At 37.7% G+C, this 16,600-nt stretch overlaps 1 protein-coding gene across 3 annotated transcripts in view; it reads left to right on the top strand.

Annotated features, from left to right (window-relative positions):
- pdcd11 (programmed cell death 11) overlaps nt 1–16,600 on the top strand; it is a 33,303-nt gene that overhangs the window by 10,417 nt on the left and 6,286 nt on the right. For all 3 annotated transcript variants that reach the window (XM_036556991.1, XM_036556992.1, XM_036556993.1), the window contains exons 12-29: nt 78–224; nt 1,283–1,534; nt 2,722–2,847; nt 3,045–3,239; nt 4,232–4,402; nt 5,115–5,334; nt 6,261–6,413; nt 7,256–7,368; nt 7,566–8,065; nt 9,401–9,463; nt 9,584–9,680; nt 9,774–9,863; nt 10,188–10,293; nt 11,317–11,494; nt 11,641–11,697; nt 13,899–14,021; nt 14,660–14,782; nt 15,794–15,965. In XM_036556991.1, the coding sequence (XP_036412884.1) occupies nt 78–224; nt 1,283–1,534; nt 2,722–2,847; nt 3,045–3,239; nt 4,232–4,402; nt 5,115–5,334; nt 6,261–6,413; nt 7,256–7,368; nt 7,566–8,065; nt 9,401–9,463; nt 9,584–9,680; nt 9,774–9,863; nt 10,188–10,293; nt 11,317–11,494; nt 11,641–11,697; nt 13,899–14,021; nt 14,660–14,782; nt 15,794–15,965 (2,886 nt within the window). The remainder of the gene's footprint in view (nt 1–77; nt 225–1,282; nt 1,535–2,721; nt 2,848–3,044; nt 3,240–4,231; nt 4,403–5,114; nt 5,335–6,260; nt 6,414–7,255; nt 7,369–7,565; nt 8,066–9,400; nt 9,464–9,583; nt 9,681–9,773; nt 9,864–10,187; nt 10,294–11,316; nt 11,495–11,640; nt 11,698–13,898; nt 14,022–14,659; nt 14,783–15,793; nt 15,966–16,600) is intronic.

Genomic DNA, 16,600 nt, shown 5'->3' with positions numbered 1-16,600 from the left:
GCATCCCCCTCTTCTGTGTTTGGCTGCATATAGAATTGTTCTTCATTTTACAGAAGAGGTTTGTTCTGTGTTTTCAGGGCACGGTGCAGAGCCTGGAGAAATACGGTATGCACATAAAGATTTCAGACCACATTAAAGGCCTGGTTCCCAGAATTCATCTGGCTGATGTCACCCTCACCAACCCGGAAAAGAAATTCAGAGAGGGCATGAAGGTCAAATGCAGGGTGAGTTATTTACTTAATAAATGTAAGCATGAAAAAACTGATTCTGTAACTAGATGAAAAATTCTCAGGAAATTAAAAATCTGTCAAAATTTGTAAATGCAACTAGTCTGCTACTGCTTAAGTGTTATTACAGCCAATTACAGCCAGCTGTTATTTAACATTTCTTATTTAGTCTTAATTTATGTTTCTATGCAGTATATGAACAAATAAGTTTTGAATTAATACAATTATTTGTTTGCCTAATATAAGCTGACCATTATTAACTTTGTATTGGGTGTGTTTTTAATGTTAACAAATACATTAGTTTATGTTAGTTGACGCTTAATGTGAAAACAGCATTAAAACAATGCAGTTATAATCATTATTACTGTAGTACCTCATCTTATCAAATGCATACTTAATGTTACTTCGTCAACACACAACAGATAATGGAGAGCATTTTGTTTCAAGATCCTCATTTTAGCGTGGTCTTCTACAAACCATGTGCACATTTCAGTCAGAGTTTGTGTGGCTTATTTCAGCATTTCACCTGCTTTTTTGCATTGAGAATTGGGGTTGAGTTCTGGTGATTTAGTTGTTGAAGAGAGAGTGAAAAGTTTGTGTCATTAAGACAATTGGATGATATATGCATATGTATGTATGTGTGTGTGTGTATATATATATGTATGTATATATATATATGTATGTATATATATATATATATACACACACACACGCGTATATCATCCAATTGTCTTAATGACACAAACTTTTCACTCTCTCTTCAACAACTAAATCACCAGAACTCAACCCCAATTCTCAATGAGGATCTTGAAACAAAATGCTCTCCATTATCTGTCGTGTGTTGACGAAGTAACATTAAGTATGCATTTGATAAGATGAGGTCACTTGGAAATACCTCACAGTGAAAAAAGAAAAATGCTTTATAGTTTTCAGTTGACTTGTTTTTTTTTTGTCTTTTGATCATCTTATCTTCTGAAACTGGTTATCATTGATTTAAGTTCTTTGATCATACCAAAAGCATTTCAACAGGTTTAACTGGATCTCTGTGTTTCCAGGTTTTATCAGTGGATCCACTGAAAAAGAAGTTAATTCTGAGCAGGAAGAAAGCGCTGATGGAGTCGACCCTCCCTCTGTTCCTATCATACATGGATGCCCGTGTGGGCCTCGTCTCCCACGGCTACATTGTCAGCATCAGGGACTTCGGCTGCATTGTGCGTTTCTATGGCGATGTCAAAGGTCTGGTACCAAAGCAGGAGCTAACTGCAAGTTCCACCGTTAACCCACAGAGCCTTTTTTACGTCGGACAGGTCAGTAAATCACTCTGCTGCATGGCTCTGTTCTTTTAACACTTACAGTATACAGCTTCTATATAATATAGCTTATCTTGAGTCACTCGTGAGTAGGATGAGTCAGAATTGTATAATATTCTATATAATATTATTAAATTATTTTATTTTATTATTAAATTATTTCATATTGTATTTAACATATATATTAAACAGCTCTTCACAAACTTGCTGTTTTCCGGCTGAAAGATATGAGGTGAAATATGATGTCACTAGACTAGAAACGTTAACTTGACAGGAAAACAGACGTAGACAGATGTAGCATTTGTTTATCTTAAAGACTTGAAATTGACACTTTTCTCAGTGTAAATATTAAGCCACATGTCACCTGCTATGGATGTGTAGTTTTGGTTGAGTGTGGTACATTATAGTAAGATGCTGAGTGGCATCATACTCTCAGTTGGCATCCAACGTGTCTGGTGTGGGGTAGCCTGTGAGCATAAAAAGTATTATTTATGTATTTATTCATTTAACATTTGAATAGGAAATCTGACTGAACTGCTTATCCCTATATGCATACCTTGTTTTCACCCACTTCACCATTTCTGCTAAGCCCCCACCACTTTTTTTGTTTGTTTTAATGTTCAATTCTATGATGCTCGTGTATGTTCGAAGGGTTGGCAAACAAATAACCTCTTTCTGCAGACCCCTTAGGGGTCATTCCACTGGCAGAATGGAAATCGACTCTGATTTTTTTAAAAATAAATAATATCATCAAATAAAACAATTTTCCTTGTAACTGTTATCAGATTAACTAGGACACCATTGGCTCTGTGTGTGTGTAATGTTGTGTTGAGCTGTTAGTGAGTAATGAGGGCTGAAAGAGGAGGAGTGAGAACCATTGCAATTGATGTACAACAGGGGCAAATAACTAAGTCATCTATGTGAAAAGATTATTACTTAAGCATGTTAGAGATCAAAAACTCCGGGAGTCAATTGAATTGTGTAGTGTATAATTTTCTGATATGAAGAAGCCTGTTGTGCTGTCCGTTTCACTCTGTGGAGAACGCTTTATTGGACTAAATTGACATGAACTTTAGATGTTAACATGCTTTAGTAATAATCTTTTTGCAGAGATTTTGTGTAGCAATAGTAATGGAGTTTGATAGTTCTGCTGCTCTTTGCTGACCATTAGTTTTTTTGAGTAGGTGCTGAAAGCCAAAGTGCTGAGATGTGATGCAGAAAATGAGAAACTGGTCCTTTCCTTTAAAGCTGTGACCCAGGGAGATGTAGAACGGGTCCAGACTAACACGGTTGCCTTTGAAGTCGGGAAGGTAAAGTATTATAGAGACTTATGTTGCTTCACACATGTGAAGCATATATGATTGTTGTCGTACTGGTCTCTGCCTGCATGAAACAGAAGTCTTAAGACATTCACATATGAAGTATCACCAAAGTAAATACATGTATTCTTTTTGTTATTAACTCTAATTCTGTTGCCTGTCACTATCGTTTCCCTGTGCTTTCTCAGAAAGTAGAAGTGATAGTACTGAAGAAAGACCTGACTGGCCTTCAGGTGTCCATCCTGCCAGAGGAAGTCCCAGCTCTCCTTCCTATGGTGCATCTCTCTGACCATGTGACCAACTGGCCTTTGCTGTGGGAGGGTCTCCAAGAGGGAGACACCATCTCCAACACTGTGTATCTCAGCAAGAGCAAGCAAGGCATTGTATCCTCTCACATTCTGGTTATGTTCTGCTAAAAATGGCTTTCTGGTCCTTTGCACACAAGTGCTGTGGTAAATCTCAGAACCACAGTCAGTGATCATTTTAGCGTAATGTAATTCTAAGTAATGCCTTTCAGTTTTGAAATCAGCTGAAGTCACAGCCAAGCCTTCTTGGCATAATGTCTCTGCTGAGCAGGCAAGAGTGTAAACTTCATTCTCTGTGGAGTGGAAGTTCTTAATGGAACTTCCATTAGGCCTGGGCTGTAAAATAATAACAATAATTACAAAAATCAAACAGTTTTTCAATAGCAGTAACGCACCTTTTTGAAGTATTTTTAATAAAATGATTATACTGTAATGTTCTTTAATTTGGTATTAGCCGCAAAGGCTTGAATTTTAAACAAATTGCACTTTGGTACTAGGGTTATACTGATACATTTGGCCCACAGTTTAATTTGATTAATATACTGGGTTCACAATTTGATATTCTTTATTATATATTATTTGAGAGGCAGGAGGATTGTGTGACCGTTCTGGAGTGGGTTGTCGATTGGTTGTTTGCAAACTTTGATCATGTGCTTTAGTTGGCATACTTACTAAAAGAGTTAGCTAGCAAGGTATTTTCAGTCTTTAAGTTATAGAGACTAATTAAGATTGAGTTTTAGGCGGGCAAGAAGTACAGGAGTGGTTGCAATAAGATTTTTGGCTATATTGTCCAGCCCCTCTATCCATACATCCATTGATCTGTCCACCTGCCTCTCTCTCTCCTTCTAAGCCAGTGGATCTCAAACTGATTTCTAGATGGTCCTCATTTTTGCTTTATCCCAGCTCCCAACGCACGGGATTAGACTAAAAGTATGGACCATTTTGGGGGCCCTGAGGACCAGTTTGAGAACTGCACCTGTAAGCTTTTGTATCCACTCCTCTGAAACCTCTTTTGGAGGAACCGTAAACTCCTCCAATGATCTCTTGTTCCTTAACTGAACTGCTCACAGATTCTCACTAAGAAGCCCTTGTTGGTGGCTGCTCTGGAGGCAGGTGACGTGGTTATGTCCTTCTCTGAACTGCAGGTGGGGATGATTATGCTGGGTTGGGTGAAGAGCATCATGCCTTACGGCGTCTTTATTGACTTCCCTCACGGCCTTCAGGGCCTGGCCCCTAAAGCTGTAAGTAGCCTTCGGTTATGGTCATTTCTTTGTTTGTCTGTTTTACTCATTTGTATAAAGTGTAGGTGGAAAATGTATAAGCGAGTTTAGATTCAAACTGTATTGAAACTTTAAATCATATGCATATAGTAGGTGAAGCTGTAAAAAATTATAGAATTTACAAGACACAAGATAAGATTTATTTCTCACATTAACCAATGGGGCTCATGCTTGACAGCATTTAAATTTAGCTAGATAGGACTTTGTGAAAACATCCAATGTGTTTTACACACTCAAATAAAAGTTATATGTCTGATATAGTATATCTGACTTGTGACTGACCTTTTTCATAGAAGTTGCATAAAAAAGAGAGCAGATTTGAACATCTTTAGAGATATGCAGACTGCTCTGTCTGATATAAGTCAGTTTATTCAGTATATATTGCCATTCTTTTTCTTTTCTTTTTGTTTTTTTTTTCACAGAAAGTAAACAAAACAAACTGAGCTTCTTTTCTCTTGTCAGCTTCTACAGTTAAAACAAGCACAGAGTTTCACCATTTACTCTTGAATATGACCTTTGTCGATTGGGGTTATTTTAGTGTTTAAACTTTAAGGACTAATACCACAGTATCACTTGTTTTGTGCATGTGGGTCAGTTCTTGAGCGTGACCTGTTCACACTGATGTCAGGTATTGGTATACCTGCAGTCTGAACCTCTTTGCCTTTCCCTGTAGGCGATGAGTGATAAGTTCATCACAGACACAGAAGGGATCTTTCAGATAGGCCAGACTGTGCTGGCCAAGGTGACTAACCTGGATGAGGAGAAACACAGGTTTCTGGTCAGCCTGAAGGTGTCTGAGGTGAGCTCTGCGGAGGAAGAGGGAGACGCCCAATCCAGGCTGATCCAGGGGCAGCGTGAGAGAATGGCCGTCCGTGACATGATGACCTCTAGAGGTAGGAAAGCAGTAAATTAAACACTGGCAAATAAAATGAAAGTTGTCTCTCTGAACTTGTAAGGAGTAGTTCACACCACCAATGAATGGTATCTGGTAGGGCTGAGTGTTGTCTATTCGGTACTTATTACGATACATGTGTCACAATTCAATATATCATGATACATCTTATAATAAAAATAAGTTCATATGTTAGTTGTTAAGTCTGAACAGTAAAGTTGGTCATATAAGTGCCATGGTAAATTCAGTAAATCGCAAGTCAGGTATAGAAGCTGTAGAAGTCTATAGGCCTGAAATGGGGAAGAGCGAGGCACAAACTAACACATTTTGCACTTTGCTGAATACTTTTGGAAGTATTTGAGCAAGATTGATATTTTTTTAGAAGTAACTTGCACATTTTATACAAATGAAAACATTGTTTTCGACACCTCCTGTTTATGAGCGATTCAGCTGGAGCAGGAGTGCATATGTTACAGCTCACTCCTTAGGTGGGGTAAATAGTACAGATGGAGGGACAAGTTAACAATACTTCAGTTAATTCAATAAAGATACTGTTATTTTGTTTTTCTGTGGGACAGTGATGTTATATTGCAGCTTTTTTCCTACACCAGAGGTGGTAAACTGTAGTCCTGAAGTTTAGCCATTTTTCCTGCTCTTTACATACCAGCTGAACCTGGCAGTTAACTGCTGAGTAGAGTCAGGTGTGTTTAATTAGGAAAATAACCAAACTGTGCTGAACTCTGGCTCTCTCGACTGGAGTTCTCCACCCTGTCAGACATTTCAAAGAGATGAAACAGTTTTTTTGCATGAAATCTCTCTGATGGAAACTGAAAAATGTCTCTGACTGTTACCTAGTATTTGTAGTCATATTTCTGTCTCTCTTTTTATTTATTTATTTATTTATTTATTTATTTATTTTTTCTCCAGGTGATTCTGACTTGCTGCAGAAGCTGTCTTCTGTCTCATTAGGGGATAAGCTGAAGATGACCGTTGGACAGGTCACAGAGGATGGCTCGGTCAGCCTGATCTCAGACCGGTTCAAAAACATCACTGTATTAGCTTCCAAGTACCACATAACAGGTCAGCAATTACTCACATCAGTCCCACTGAAACAAAAGCCCATGTACATCTACTCCAATCCTAGTCTACCTGCAATGCTTAGTTTCATTTTTTCTGCACTGGGTCATCGTTTAACTAATAATCAAGTCCTTCATGAACTGAAGCAGGTCTTAAGGCTTGGACACGCTACACAACTTTTACAGACCTAACAGATTCTAAAAAGACTAAGTATCTCACACTGACTGGTTTCTGCAGATTTTTTTTTTTTTGTTGATCCAAACCAGACTCGCACAAACTTGCGAGAACACCCGCATTCTCCCATTACAAGGAGACGCAAGTAAACATGGAACAGTTTGCTGCTGCTGCTGTTGTTTTACTGAGACAGTAAAAATGTAACAGGTATACATTTAAATGAGGGTCATGGAAGTAAAGATGTGATGTTTGGTAGTTTTAAGAGTTTTTGGCGTACATGCACTCAGTTGTGCTCATGCCTTAAATTCAGTTCATTAAAAAGCTTTGCTACACACAAGTGTCTCTTCCATTCTGTTCTATCTGTCTCTTCTATTCTTCTACTTCTGTTCTCACTTTTTCATTGGCTATTGGAGGAATCCATTCAGATTAAGTCGATGACCAGTATTACTACTAGATTACACTCAGGGTCAGCCCCTTGACTCTGCCTGCCCCAAAATCTGCAGACTAGAGCCAACCTGATGGGCTAAAATGATGTAGTTGTGTAGCCAACTCTGGCTTTAGTGCAGGAAAAACATGGAACATAATGTAAATGTTCATTCGCTCGTTGACCTCATATATGTGACCAGCAACCTCCCTCTAATGGCTCTTGTGTAAATGTTTACCCCCTGTAGGAGTGAACACCACCCTGGGCTGCAAGGTCACTGCAGTGGTGCTGCATGTTGACCTTCTGACTCTTCAGGTGCATGTGTCCCTCTTACCGAAGCTCATGGCAAAGAAAAAAACAGTAAGTAGAGTTAAAGCCACAGCTGTTTTTGATCTTAGGGCTGCCAGTGTCAGTGACAGTATATTGACTGTTGTCACAGGTAATATTAAGTTCTAGTTAGTAATTTTGTACCTGTAGTGTTGTTTATAGACTGTTGTCTTATGAATGTTTAATATTACTATCTTTTAAATTTTATTTTTTCTCTTGTATTTCTGTAGTTGGAAAAGGGCTTCCAGCACACCGCCACAATTCAATACGTGGACAAGGACTTTGCTGTCATCTCGCTGGGTGACACTGGTCACTTGACTGTAGTTTCCACGACGACCCACCTAAACGAAACTTTCCGTTTTGAGACGGAGAAACTGACTGAGGGCAGCAACCTGACTGTGACTGTAACAGATCCGAGCAGTGAAGAACTTCAGGGACGGCCTCTGGTGGCTTGGCAGCTCGTTGGGAGCACAACCAAACGAGAACGCACAACGTATGAAAACAGAGGCGTAAAACACAGCTACAATGTTGGGGACCTGGTGACGGCAAAGGTCAAAACAGTCAAACCCACACATGTAATTGTGGCCTTGACGGAAGGGATAACAGGGAGTGTCCACGTGTCTGAAATTCAGGAGTCACCAAAAGTAGGCAGCTTTCCGACGTCGTCCCTGAAGGTCGGCACAGAGGTTAAAGGGAGAGTCATCGGCGGTCGTGAAGTCCGTGGCCATAAGTAAGTCTGAAATCTTTGTGTGTTTATTTTTTTAATTGACTACTGAAGGCTTTCGGCAGGCTTTTAGATGATGATTTTATTGTGAGTGGAATGTGTTTAATAAAGAAGATCAAACAGTAGTTTGGTGAAATCAAGCTTACACAGTTTTCCCCTGACCCTAGACGTTGTTCATCAGCCAAAACATTTTGATGTTTTTGCTTTAGTTTTGCACTGGAGCTACAAGCCTAATGTAACTAAAAACTATGGAAGCTTGTTCACCACCAGTGACAGCTAGTCATAATATTGTTTTGGAGGGCTACAGTAAAACCCATTGATATCTCATGTGCGGTAGCATCTAATCATTTAACATTAACTTTCATAAAAGTTTTAATGTACACCACCATTAGCTTTCGTCACTCAAATACGTAATACATCACAACACAATCACAGAGTGCTTACATGCACTTAATAATTTGATCGTTTTGTTGGATTTTGGCAGTTATTATTCAAGTGGTCATGTAAACGGCATACTCTGATTTGTTTGATCGGATTAGGGCCAAGAAATCTGATAAAGAGAGCTGAATTTTAGCTCAGTAATTGGGTTTCTCAGGGCATGTATACTCTTACTCTGATTTCTTTTGTTTTTCTCAGTCTGTTTATGTTTAAAAAACAGTGCTGTCCAAGAAACAGCAAGCAGCATTTAAAACAGCACCATCGAAATGGCAACAAAGCGATGCTGAAACCGACTACATGCTTAACAAAATGATGAATTTAAATTTCCTTATCTTCTAGATAATGTATATTCATATTTTTTGGTAAAGTAACTCAATATTGTTTTAGGCATTTGTTGATGGCAAGCGAGATGATGTAAAGACCAAAAATTAAAGATTATTTTGTTATTTTGTTGCTTAACCCTACTCACCCATTTATACCAGCCACGCTGTACCTCACCAAGTAGCATTTGAAAACTGCATGTCACACACTTGCCTTAAATTGCATCGATTTATGTAATCTCAAATAGACGGGCTTATTTGGTTTCTGATGCTGTACAGGCTACTGTTTTTAGCTATGTGATGCATTTAGGTCTATTTTAGCTATGTAAGCCATTTTAACTATATTAGCTCTGTTACAAACCTAAAGAATCAAATGTCAGACATTACACGTCTTTAATGGTCGACTTGGGCTAAGGGGAAAAGTACAAAAAGCATTTTCACGATTGAATAACTTCAAATTTGAATTAACTTCAACACTATGTAGCAACACTGTCTATATCTGGAGTAATACTGTACATTTAGTTTCTGCCAATAGAGGATCTAAATACAAGTTACTGATCACTTTCTTCATTTTGCTCCACAGCTTCCTCCCCTTCAGTCATCCCAACTTTGTTTTCTCTCTGCCTGAGCTCACACTTCTCCCCAGGTACACAGTGTTCAGTCTTGGTGAATATTACCTGTTACAAAATGTTGTCGACTCAGAAAAAATAAATAAATAAATATTCGAGAAAATAAATAATTAATTGGCTTACCCACATTTTTGCAGTAAACTGAACACAGATGTGGATGTCCACTCGACGGAGAATGAACCCAAGCTGGATAACTACAACCCCGGAGATGAGCTCATTTGTTTTGCATCCAAAGTAAGAACTTTGTGAATGTATAAAGTTTAATAAGATTAAAGAGAAGGTGTTGTGTTGGCCAGTTTAGCTAATAGCATTGTTGTTTTCTTACAGTACAAGCCAGACACCAAATGTCTGGAGCTCACAGTCTCTCCAAACATCACTGGAACAGTAGAGCTGCTGGCCATGATCAACAAACCTCGAGTGAGTCACTGTACTTTTTTTGCTTTTTAAGCTGTACCCATCACAATTCTCATTTAGGTCAGTTATTATATAGCCATCAGTGAACATAAGATTTTAACCGATCACACATTGAAAAGTCTTAACAGATCACACATCGACCCACTTGCACAAAAACTCCATCATCTGACTGGCCCACCTCCACCTTTCTTCATCCCCTTTCACACGACATCAGTGACATTTATTAGCAAAAACAAAGTTGGTCATCATATTGTTTTATTTGTTGTGTGTGTGTGTGTGTGTGTGTGTGTGTGTGTGTGTGTGTGTGTGTGTGTGTGTGTGTTCCAGGATGCTAATAACCCACAAAAGCTCTTCAGAAGTGGTCAGTGTGTCTCTGCAAAAGTTGTGGGGATTAGCTCTAAAAAGACCGGGCGGCTCTTCCTTTCCCTCACAGGTAAAATTTTAAATACAGTTTTATTACAATTTTTTATTTTGAGATCAAAGTTCAGTGGTTTGTTTCTGCCAATATAATTATTCATGGATGAAAGTAGCATGACCTTGTGAAAAATAATGATCTTATAAAAATGGGCTACTGAGCTTTAAATTATACAGAAACCTGAACTGCCTCACGTAAACCTTGAATAATGTCTATATTGTCAACACCCCAAAATTGAAATACCAGCACAAAAGCACAGTTCATATGTACAAAATATATACCAGAGATTTCCTAAAGTCGCATCATGCAAGTCCGAGTCGAGTCTTGAGGTTCTGAGGTGCAAGTCTGAGTCGAGACTCTCTGAGGTGCAAGTTGAAATCTTAAGTCTCTGAGCTCTGAGTCAAGTTTTAAGTCTTTAAAAGAGAATTTTAGTCACGTTATTTGCTGCACATGTCAGGTTCGACACAGCTTAATAACAAGCCTTTCCTGACAGAAAAACCTTCAGTCTGAAAGACAACATGCACAACACGCCTCAAATAAAGGGACATAAAAGCTCCTCAGTCCATCCCTTACTTTCTGTAGCTTGGCTATGACTGAGCTCATCTGTCTGCTTGTCTCGCTGCTGCTTTTCATGAAAAAAACTTAAAACAAATAAAAGCAACAAACTAAAACTAAAACCGTAATAATACACCCTGATTCATAAATACAACGTGCAACAAATGTCTCATAAAAGCTGTATATAAAACTACAGTTCTGTCAATTCTGTCATAACAATGTGTGGCGTGAGCAGCTGGGCTTCAGCCTGACTGTTCATAAATTGATGCCATGTACTGGATAGATTCTGAACTGCAGTAACAAATATAATTAAATTTATATATATATATATATATATATATATATATATATATATATAATTTTATGTGACCAGCATGTATATTAGTGCAGCACGTCATGTTATGAGCACATACACTCACACAAAGACGTCACACGTTGGGTTCTCTCGGGTCACCTTTACGTTTCCTGTATGCTCTGTCGCCACAGGGATGCACAAGCTTGAGCAGGGAGCTGTTACCATGGGAACCATTCGGAAAATCATCCCCCAAATGGGACTGGCGCTGAAACTGCCATTTGGGAGTTCTGGCTCAGCTTCCATAACGGATCTGTCTGACACGTACACTGAAAAGCCACTGGAACAGTACAAAGAAGGCCAAGTGGTCAGGTGAGACTGTGTGTGTGTTCACTTTGTTGAATAATTAAGAGACTTTCTTTTTTCCCCTCCCCTTGACCTGAGGAAAGAATGAGCCAAATCTGAACCATTTCTGACGTTTCTGATGACCAAGTTTTATTTATTCTGTCTCTGTTTAGATGCTGTGTTACTGGGGAAGAAGACGGAAAGTTCCACGTGTCCTTGCGTCTGTCTAGGTACGTTACAGCGTATAGGGCTCTGTCATTCAGTATATAAGAAAAACCTAGTAATTTAAAGGCAAATCCCCATTTACAGTGTACTTAAAGGGAAATTCCACTTATTTTTCCTCAGTGTTTTTATAATTCAGTGGTCGAGTAAACAGTCATTCAAGAGCGGTTTGATGTGAAATCCTTCAGTGTAGAGAAACTTACTGACTCTGATTTATTTACAGTGCTGGTGATAAGAACCAGGGATCGTGATGGCTATATTTGTGTGGCAGACATTTATTTACTGTCCAGAACGACCAGTGAAACTAAACGTCTCCTGAGTTTTTGTGTACAACGTTGAAAAATTGTGGTAAATCTAAAAGAAATACATTTACTTTGGGGTGTATTTAGGCTCGTAACACCCTGTATGTACCTCAAAGCCATGATTTAACTTTAGAAATACATTTCGGACCAAAACCTTAAATTGTAAAACAGTGTGTCAGATATCAGGCAGTGTATCCATGATCAGTTCATGTAATGACTTTCTGTGAGGGACCTTTTAGAAGTACTGAACTCTTTAGACGTCTGGTTCCTATCACAAGCACTGTGAATGAGTCTGACTCAGTAAGTTGGAATGATGCTGAATTCTCCTGTACGTCGAAGACCAGATTTAATCTGTAGCTGGAAAAACAACTCTGTACATCTCAAACACAAAAACTGAAATGGTCCTTCCTATTTTCTGCCCTGTACAGAATAATATACTTTTTGGGGTTTAAAGGTGAAGGTTTTAAAGATGATTCGTTCAGTTAAAAAGATGTAAAAACAAAGACAATTTACAGAAATGTATTACAATTTATAAAACGAACAATTTTACAGAATAGAAGTACAGAATTTAAAACAAAAAGATTTAATAAAAGCTAGAAAGCAAGCGTAGCTGACTAAAGGCCTGAGTGAAGAAGAAAGTCTTGCATTTGCTTTTAAAAGAGGAGACGGTCGTGGAAGGTCTCTTGTTCATTGTTCCACAGAGCAGGATCATATTAAGTAAAAGCACTTCAAGCTATTTTATGCTGGCTTTACGCTCTTAAACTTTCATGCAACTTTAGTTGTTTTAAACTTGGCCACAACAGCTGCAAGCGTCTTAGTTTCATGAAACAGGTCTTAATTGATTTCACCGGATCAATGGGCAAGAAAATGCATCAGATCATTTATCGGGTGTTTGAAAAGAAGACCCTCCCGAGTGACTCAAGGTTGTTAGTTTTTTGTTTTTTTGTTTAAACGGCTGCTTGTCCCATAATTTATTCATCTGTAGCCGACTGTTATCATTATTTATGTGGCTAGATTCATGTCTCCTTTCATGATGCTGCCTAATTTCACACAGAGCTCAAATTCATTTGGGATCCAAACTATTACAGAAGAGGACCCAAGATTTGTCCACTCAGCTGTACAGTAAAGAACCCTACATAGAGACATGAAAGGAAAACAGGAATGACTGCTAGAAAAAAAATACAAATATGATAAAAGTGCCTCAAATATGTAAATTACACATTGCGGATGACTTTATAGCAAGAACACCAGTGAATCAAAAAATATGAGCTGCTAATTGGCTATCTAGTGTAGTAACTGAATGTGTTCTGTGCAACTTTGTTTTTGAATTGCTTTGTGTAACTGCCAAGTTGCATGAAACGCATGTTGCAGGCAACTCACAACATGCAACTAGTTGCATGAATGTTTCACTGTGTAAAGCCAGAAGGATAAGATTTTTTTCCCCAAATCTATATATATATATATATATATATATATATATATATATATATATATATATATATTTATATTTATATATATATTTATATTTATATATATATTTATATATATATATATATATATATATATATATATATATATATATATATATAAACATATTTCAAGTCACCAATATCCTACCCATCTAAAACAAATAGAAGACAGATGGAAAAATAAAATACATATTTTCTAAAGCTAAATACACAGTAAAATAAAAAAATGAATAACTCAGAATTCTAATGAGAATAGAATAAAATAAACAAACACACAAATAAATACCCAGACTTTGACTCTTTATGTGAATGATATGAGATGTATATTTGAATAATATGCACAGTTTAATACGTTTGTGTAACAAACATAATAATAAATGTTCTATTACAAGAAGGAATCAGCATATTTTTCACATCTCCTTTGATGAAACTACACAGGATCCATGCTGGGAAGACCTTGCCAGTTAAAGATGCAGATATCAGCTCTGTCTCAGAGCTTCAGGAGGGACAGATCATCCGGGGTTATGTGAAGAATGTGGGAGACAAGGGTATATTTGTGAGGTACTGAACCTTTTGTTTATTCTCTATCAGAGATGTCACCAGTACTGTTAGTTTTTGTTTTGACCTGTGATTGTATGTGTTTTAGAGACCTTTCCTTTGGTGCATGAGACATTTCATACTAAATTACTAGCTCTTCATATTGTATGAACAAATATACTATATGTCCAAAAGTTTGCAGACACCTGCTCATCCAATGTTTGTTCTGAAATCGAGTATTAATGGGGAGTTTGTCCCCCTTTGCTACAGTAACAGCTTCTACTCTTCTGAGAAGTCTTTACACTAGATGCTGGAACATTGTTGTGGGGATTTGATTGGCTTCAAAAGCGTTAGTGAGGTCAGGTACTGATGTTGGATGATCAATTCTGGATCACAAACTCCACTCCAAGTCATCCCAAAGGTATTGGATGGAGCTCCATCACTCCAGAGAAGTGATATGCTTCACAGTCCAATGTAGGGAGGCTTTATACCCCACATTCCATTAGTAATTGAGTAATTTGAACGTTAAAACCTGGGTCAGCAATGGATGCACTTTAATGTAGGCATATTCACTAATTGGACACTTCTGGACATGAAGTGTATGTCAGATTAGCTTTTGACCAATCCATGATGAAACACTGATTATTGTTTCTTCGTTAAAGGCTGTCAAGATCGGTAACGGGAAGAGTGCTGTTCCAACAAGCCACAAACTACTTTGTGAACGACTCCAAAACATTCGCTGAACACGTCTCCCAGAATGCACTGCTGATGGCCAAAGTTGTCCAGTAAGACTTTACACTGACAGTACAGCCTCTTGGTTTTGAGTATTGTATTTGTATGGCTGCTAGTATTTCTGTTTTCTGAAAGATAATAGCCATAAGAGAACTAACACTAATGATCAAAAGTTTGTTTTTAAAAATATTAAAGCACTTTTGTCGCAGGCACATGTATTAAATGATTCTAATACGATGCTACCACTTTTTCTCTTCTAACTTTATAGGGTTTCGCTTCTTTGTTAGAAGCTGAAGAAATTTTACATGTTGACATTAACATTGCAAATAAATAATCACAGTATATTCATTGTTTAATAACTATTGTTATAACAAAAAAGCATAATCTTAAAATACATGGTGTCTTGTTCATTTACAGAGTATTATTTCTACAAAATATATTTAATAATACTTAACAAATTTGATAATTAAGATATTATTAAATGGAAACGCTATTTGAATAACTGACATGCACTACTCTTATGAAATATTTGTTAGATTCTAACTTACTACCAAAGGGCTTTATTAAAAAGTGAAAATAATAATAAAAATGCAGTACTTAATGATAATATTCCTAATCATTAGTAATAAATAGTAGTGATAATAATAATAGCAACAATAAGAGTAACACTTATCCTTACAGAATATTAAAATATTTAAGACAACATATCGATAGAATATTTATAGTTACAGCCCTAATTATTTTGTATTAAAATTAACAACAGCATTTAGCAGTTTGATGTGGCTCAGTACTGCGTCTTACAAGTATCTTAATATCGTCTCATTTGGTCTCCAGTTTCTTCCTTTCTTTTTGGTTTTATTGCATAGAACTACACTTGCGATATGTGAGCTGCTGTTCTTCTGACTGTGAAAAGACAAATGTAAATATAATATAAGCATAAAAACACAGTCAATAGAGCTAATATGGTAACATATAACGTGTAATATAACGTGTTATATAACGTGTTATGGACATTTTCCGTACTGTAGTGGTAACTCTGACTCTGTTGTGGGATTTGTGTTCAGTGTTGATGCAGAGAGCAACCATGTGGACCTCTCCCTCCTCCCAGAGGACACCGGGGAAGCCGACATTCTCCCAGAATCCCTCGGGCTCCCACTGCGTCTGAGGGGAAAGGAGAAAGAGGAGCACGACAAGATAACCGCCAAGCGGAAACGCAAGATCTCTGAGAATGATCAGGTGCGTGAGTGTCTGTGTAGCCATTGTTACCTCTGTGCTTACTTGCATCCTACAGTGGCATCGCCATAGTCTCTAGAGCAAGGTTTTTTCCTTTAGAGGCTGGGAAAACTCCCTTCTGATTATGTATTTTGAAGGTGGCAGGAACTGTTGAAAAAACAGTAAGATCACAAATTTTACCACTAGGGTCCCTAATATCTTATTGCAGCTATATAACTGAGGTAACTGTCTTCATATCATTTGTAACAATGAAGAGAATGGATTACTCAAACGACAGAAATTACTAGATAGAGAGCACAACAAGTTAAATGTTACCGATAGCAAGTTACGTGCCTATTTAGATACATTGCCTCAGTTTGAGTTTTTTTTTTTGTCTGACTGAAAACATGAAAAAAAAACCTGTCTCTGGCACCCATTTACTTGTTAGCCTATGGATCAATGGCTAGGCTGGTAGTCAGTATTGGTTGACATCGCAGGGATTTCCAGTTGTCATGCGTTATATGTTATGTTATGTTATGTTATGGTATGTACTTTATTGATCCTACAAAGTAAATTTGTCATTTTGCTGTCTAACTATGCCCTTCCAAAAGCTGGCTCCTCACATCTACCACTGGGCTACTGGTCACCCATGTGTAATT

The sequence above is a fragment of the Colossoma macropomum genome, unplaced genomic scaffold, assembly GCF_904425465.1.
Source record: "Colossoma macropomum unplaced genomic scaffold, Colossoma_macropomum, whole genome shotgun sequence".
NCBI classification, from domain to species: domain Eukaryota; kingdom Metazoa; phylum Chordata; class Actinopteri; order Characiformes; family Serrasalmidae; genus Colossoma; species Colossoma macropomum.
The sequence above is the reverse complement of the archived record's forward strand: the minus strand, read 5'-3'. Positions and strand labels throughout refer to the sequence as shown.